This window comes from Cucurbita pepo, chromosome LG05 (assembly GCF_002806865.2).
Source record: "Cucurbita pepo subsp. pepo cultivar mu-cu-16 chromosome LG05, ASM280686v2, whole genome shotgun sequence".
NCBI classification, from domain to species: Eukaryota; Viridiplantae; Streptophyta; class Magnoliopsida; order Cucurbitales; family Cucurbitaceae; genus Cucurbita; species Cucurbita pepo.
The window spans coordinates 8,718,273-8,724,272 of record NC_036642.1 but is presented as its reverse complement, the minus strand read 5'-3'; the positions used below and the strand labels follow the sequence as shown (position 1 = coordinate 8,724,272).

Here is a 6,000-nt window from a genome sequence, read left to right as displayed (position 1 = left end):
CTTTTTTTTTTTTTTTTTTTTTTAAGTAGGTAAGGGGAGAGTTTACTCTCACACAAAAGGCACACCATAATTTTTCCCCTATCAAAAAAAAAAAAGAAAAAAAAGAAATATAAGCATATATTTACCAAACTACCCCTTAACTTAAGAAGACCGACCGTTGGCCGCCGCCGCCAACTGAACCCCACCATCACCACCACCGCCGGTTTCCTTCTTTCCAGCCGCAGCCGAGTTCCGTCTGAAATTACCAAAAAGCCCCTCCATCTCCTCCAGAGTCTTCCCCTGCGTCTCCGGCAAAGTGGTATAAAAGAAAATCCAAGCGACGGAAGCCACGGCGGCGAATAAGAAGAAAGCGCCGCCGATTGTAATCGCCTTATACAAGGACAAAAACGTCATTGAAAGGATCCCACTCGTGACCCGATTCACCGCCACTCCCATACTCGTCCCTTGAGCGCGTAGCTTCAACGGAAAAATCTCAGAGCTATAAACCCACGTGATGGGCCCCATCCCAATCGAGAACGACGCAACGAACATCAACACCATTGATATGCACAGAACCACCGCCCACATCACCTTCCGATCCGTGTGATCGATAACCGTCAGAGCCATTCCGAGCGTCGTCAGTGACAGAATCATCCCCGCCACGCTTGTCAGCAGCAACGGCCGCCGTCCGATTCTGTCCAGCAGAAAAGTAGCCACTAAGATGAACAGAGTTTTCACGACCCCGACGGCGACGGTGGCCAGAAGCTTCTCGTTGGAGGACGTAATCCCGGCTTTCTCGAAGATTCGCGGACTGTATAAAACGACGGCGTCTATGCCGGAGGCTTGTTGGAAGAAATGGATTCCGATTCCGCAGATTAAGATGTGGCGGACGGCGGGAGTCGGGTGGAGGAGAAGTTCCCGCCAAACGCCTTCGCCGTGGGTTGCTTTTTTGGTGATGACAACGACGTCGTCGTTGCACTCGAGTGGGATTCCGGCGGCCTGTTTAATGTCGGCGAGACGCATCAGAGCTTCCTCTTTGGAATCGGAGGTTTTGTCGAGGACTTTCTTCGCATCGCCGAGACGGCCTTGGAGAACCAACCACCGGGGAGATTCCGGCATGAATAAAACAACGACGGCGAGGAAAACAGAGGGGACAGCGCCGATTCCGAGCATGTATCGCCACCCCATTTTTGTCGGATTTGAGATTTTTGAGAAGCCGTAATTCGACACATAACCAAGCAAGATTCCGGCATTGATGAAAACCTCCGGGAACGAAGTAAGAAACCCACGGGAAGACGCCGGCGAGACCTCGGCGGTGTAAACAGGGGCAATCATGAGAGCGTAGCCGACGCCGACACCGGCGACAAAGCGGCCAAACATGAGGAAGGAGTAATTAGTGGCAAAACCCATAAGAAGGGCGCCGGCGAAGAAGATAACAGCGGCAACAACCATAGTGTAGCGACGGCCAATCCAATCGGAGGTACGACCGGCGGCGGCAGAGCCAATTAGTGAATACAGATTAAGGATTCCGACGAGGATTTCAATTTTGATGTCGGAGAGCTGGAAATCGTCTTTGATAAAAATGGCGGCGCCGCTCATTACACCGATATCTACAAAAACAAATCAAAAACAGAGATTTGAGTTCACAAAAACCCCATTAAAGAAATGGAAGTAGTAATTAAACAGAGGAAACTGACCGTAACCGAGAAGAACAGAGCTCATGGAAGCCAAAAAAGCACAGGCTAAAGCGAATTTGTTCCTAGTTCTCTTCTTTGGGGCATCAAAATCGGGCAGCGCCATTTGGGTTTTTGGGTCAGCCGCCATTGTTAGCTAATTAAGTGAAGAACAAGAACCAGAAGAAGAAGAAGAAGATGATGATGATGATGGGTATGGGTATGAATGGACAAGCTTAGGGGTCATGAGGGCTATATATAGAAATTTTCAAGTTGGAGAGAGCCTCTAGCTTCTAACTTTCTACCCATGTGCTTCCTCTCTTAGTTGGATCGGTTGGTCGGGTTGGATCGAGTTGGGTCTGGTCGGGTAGATACCCGTTCGAATGTTGAACGAAAAGAATCACGTGTAATAACCTAAAACAATCTGGTCGAAAAACAAGTGGTGCACGTGAGCGTTTCATTCAACAATCTAATAGTTTTAAACAAATAAAAAGTATTTTTGAAAGAGGTATCAAAATTGAGAATTATTTTTTGAAATTTAGCCATTGTGTATGGTCGGTTGTCATTTAAAAAACGTTGTTCTTCTGTTGTTCGTAACTTTCGAAAAGAACGAATTTTTGGAGCTTTCTTTTTCTTTCTTAATTATTAGTACGTTGAGTCTACCGTGACCGTCCGATAAATTCTAAATTTCGGGTCAATTTCGTCATAGATTTAAATTTTTTTTATTTTTTTTCTTTCTGAGATATTATTAGGTTAAGTTTATAGAGATCGTTCGTAAATTTTGAAGTTTGGGTCGATTTGGTGACATATTAAATAAGAAATTAAATTATTATTTTCATCCATTATAAATTTAAAGACATATTTTGATATAGTTGTAGACTATAGTGTTGTTATGTGTGCACTTAGCATTTACGTATGTTAATTGGTCTCAATGTCTTGTAATATTGAACTTCTTCATGTAATTTGACTTATTTCCTCTCTTTAATTAAATAAAAAATATTAATGAGACTTATTTATTAAATTTAATACAAATAAACTCATAAATAATATCGGTCCCATATAAGCAAGAACTTTCTCTATTGAGTTGAAACATTCCAAATGTGTTGTAACGATCAGTCATTTCATACAAATTTTCATAATAATCACTAATTAGTAATTAAAGGGGCAAATTCTTCCAGTAGCCTTGTTGCTCGGAATGCACTTGTCGTGGGTAAGTAACACGAACAGAGTTACGTAGCACGAACAAGTATAAATTACTCGGTAAGTAGCTTACTTGTAAGACCAGAGTTGCGTAAAGATATCTGAGTCGTGGGTTCCTGAAACATAGTACTTACTATGCCCTGTTTATCCAATTCTAGGTTTAATTGACTCTGTCACTACTAGATGTAGCTTATAATCTTTAGAGTCTCGTAATAAACGTATCATAAATATATGAGAGTGACCGAATGACTGCCAATTAATATACTATGTGAGCTAGACTTGACTCCATCATACTTAGGAGCCGTGGACAACACCTTCCATACACATATGTGAGATTCCATATCGGTTCGGAGAGGGAAACAAAACATTCCTGAGTGTGGAAACCTCTCCCTAATAGACGTGAGATTGACGACAATATGTAACGGGTCAAAGCGAACAATATCTGCTAGCAGCAGTAGGTTTGGGTTGTTACATATATAACTCTCAAATAGAAAATTTGAGTACTAATATGTGTTGTGTCTAACACTCTGATGCTTAAGTCCGTCCACATGGCTACAATAGATTAGGGCTGAATACACCTAAAGTCCATAAACAATAATCTATATAATCATTGTTTGTAGCTCTGTCAGCTAACAACTATAGCGTTTCACACGGGTCTATACGATCATCGTTTCTATCTCTATCATCTGACAACTGTAGCGTTTCTTTTATTTTCACACGGGTCTAGCCCTGTTAGCTAGCCAACTATAACGTTTCTTTTATTTTCACACGGGTCTATACGATCATTGTTTCTAGCTCTGTTAGCTGACAACTACAGCGTTTCTTTTATTTTCACACGGGTCTAGACCCATAGTCTAGTTCAGGGTCGGCTCGTGAATATTTTTTTTCTTTTTTCTTTTTAGAATAACCATAAAAAGATCTTCCAAGTAGCTTTTAAGTAAAATGAAAAAGGGTCAAAAAAAAAAAAGTAAAAAAACTTTGAATAAATGAATTTTTATTTTTTATTTTACTCAATCTTAATTGTCGCCACATGGACTTTTGAGGATCACAAGGTTTTTGTTTTTAGTGTCATTTTTATATTCATTTCAAGGATACCAAAAAATATAATAATTATTATTATTTTTATATATATAACTATTAATAATTTGGCTTCATTGAACTACTTGCCACGAATCTTTATTTTTTATTTTATTTTATTTTTTTAATGCACGAAAATACACAAATTTATATATATATTTTTCTTTTTTCTAATAAATACAATTAAAATATATAATCCCAAAAATTTCAGTCAGATCACTGTACAGGGATTAATTTTTTTTTTTTTAGGGTAAAAAATGATAATTTAATTATAAAAAATTACTAAACCATAACGACGCCAAACAGACCAACATTTATGGGACGTTTAAAATATTGATGTCAAAATGTAGATAATACATCGATGCCAATAGATATAACAACCTGTCACACGTTTAGTGTGATGAAGCATGTTTCTCGGTTAGTTTTCGAAACTCATCGTTCTAAATTCTCTCTTGTTAACTGAAAAATTGTTGGACTCTTAAGTTTACAAGTTTGTTACGAGTTAGAGGTGCATGCGGGTTGGGTTGAAGGAATCTTTCAGAACAATATAAAATTTTAGGTTAGTTGGGTTGGTGACCCGAACAACCCGAATAGTGTTCACAATCCAACTTGGTTGAGTTGGGTTGTTAGGTTATTATATATATATATATATATATATATATATATATATATATATATAATTATTAAAAATAAATTTCATTTATATACGACACAAGTCACGACGCATCACTAACATCGATTAGGTCAAAGGGTTGGGTTCTGTTGTAACCCTATTTTCAGGTTGATCGAGTTGGTTAAGTTGACTCGACCAAAGTAATGTTAAAAAAAGTCGACTTTATAATTTGAATTGGATAATTTAAATTGGTCGAATTCTCGAGTCATATGAAGGTTCTGTACAACCCAGAGTTGAAAATTGGAATAAGAACAAAAGCGTCAGAAATTTGTTTGTGTTTGAAAAAATGAGTCAACGTTTGTGTAAAACAATTATTGTTGGGTGGAAAAAGTGGGTATGAGAAGCGGGTCCGAGTGTGCTTGGGAGGTCAAAAGTGATGGCTTATCTTCCTTGCAATTTGCAAACGTTGAAATAATTGTACGTCTTCGTTTTTGACTAAACACTCGTCCTAATCTCGTTCTCGAGTTCAATGGAATTAGAATTCTTCATCCCGATCGAGTTCAGAATCTTGATATTCTTCGAGCTTTAAATTAGGGTAAGTTGTATTTTTGTGCTCGATCGTTGGATCGTGTTTCATTAATTTTGGAGTTTAGTTGAAGTAGCAATCTTCGTCACTCAAAACCTTTTCTTAAAACTTAATCAAATAGGAGTCCCGAACCAACACAGTTTAATTAACTATACTGAACTAGACTACAACGTAAATCGCTTGTGTAGATATCAACTTCTACACGAAAGCTCCTATATGCAAAACACTGCAGTGCACACTCGAGACAACAACACTCCCTCTTTAACGATCCCCTGAAAATCTACTGAAACGACAATGAGAAAACAAGGGTGAGGGCGAAACCGATACAAAAACCCTAAATCTCGTTGGTCTAGAAAATTTAGTTGGTATAGTAGCTCTCCTAATGAACCTTATGGTTCGATTGAATACGGGTAATTTGTGATTCATGCTTCATGCTTGATTATGTAAATGAACGTAATGGTTATGTATTCATATACTGTGTATTATGGATAGTCAGCTTGAAGACGTCACGTATATATGTGAATTATATGTCATACATAGATCATGAGTGTGCGACAATTAACCTATTTTTTCGTGATGTGCAACTCCATTGACTAGATATCAATTCTCATCCATAAGAGGTGAAGTCTTCTAGGACTCTCGGTTATGCACCACCGGATAATTGGTAAAACTCAAATCGTGGGTTAATTGTCTACCTGACCGCATTAAAAAAAAAAAAACGATATGATTATATATCTCACATTTAGGTCCACAATGCATGTGGTATGTTCTTATTGTGTGGGCATGATGTTTGACCCCATTAAAAGGGTTACTTAGGACGTTAAGGATGTATTGGACATGTGACGAGTTGTTTTCTAAATAGGTTATAGGTC

The 6,000-nt window shown here is 38.5% G+C and overlaps 1 protein-coding gene across 1 annotated transcript; it reads right to left on the bottom strand.

The window, feature by feature from the left end:
- Position 1: 1 nt before the first annotated feature.
- On the bottom strand, positions 2-1,899 carry LOC111794357 (polyol transporter 5-like). Its single transcript, XM_023676318.1, has 2 exons — positions 1,677-1,899; positions 2-1,589 (listed from the first exon to the last, which is right to left on the bottom strand). The coding sequence occupies exons 1-2, from the start codon at positions 1,801-1,803 to the stop codon at positions 142-144; spliced, it is 1,575 nt and encodes a 524-aa protein (XP_023532086.1). The 5' UTR covers positions 1,804-1,899; the 3' UTR covers positions 2-141.
- Between the last annotated feature and the right edge of the window lie 4,101 nt (positions 1,900-6,000).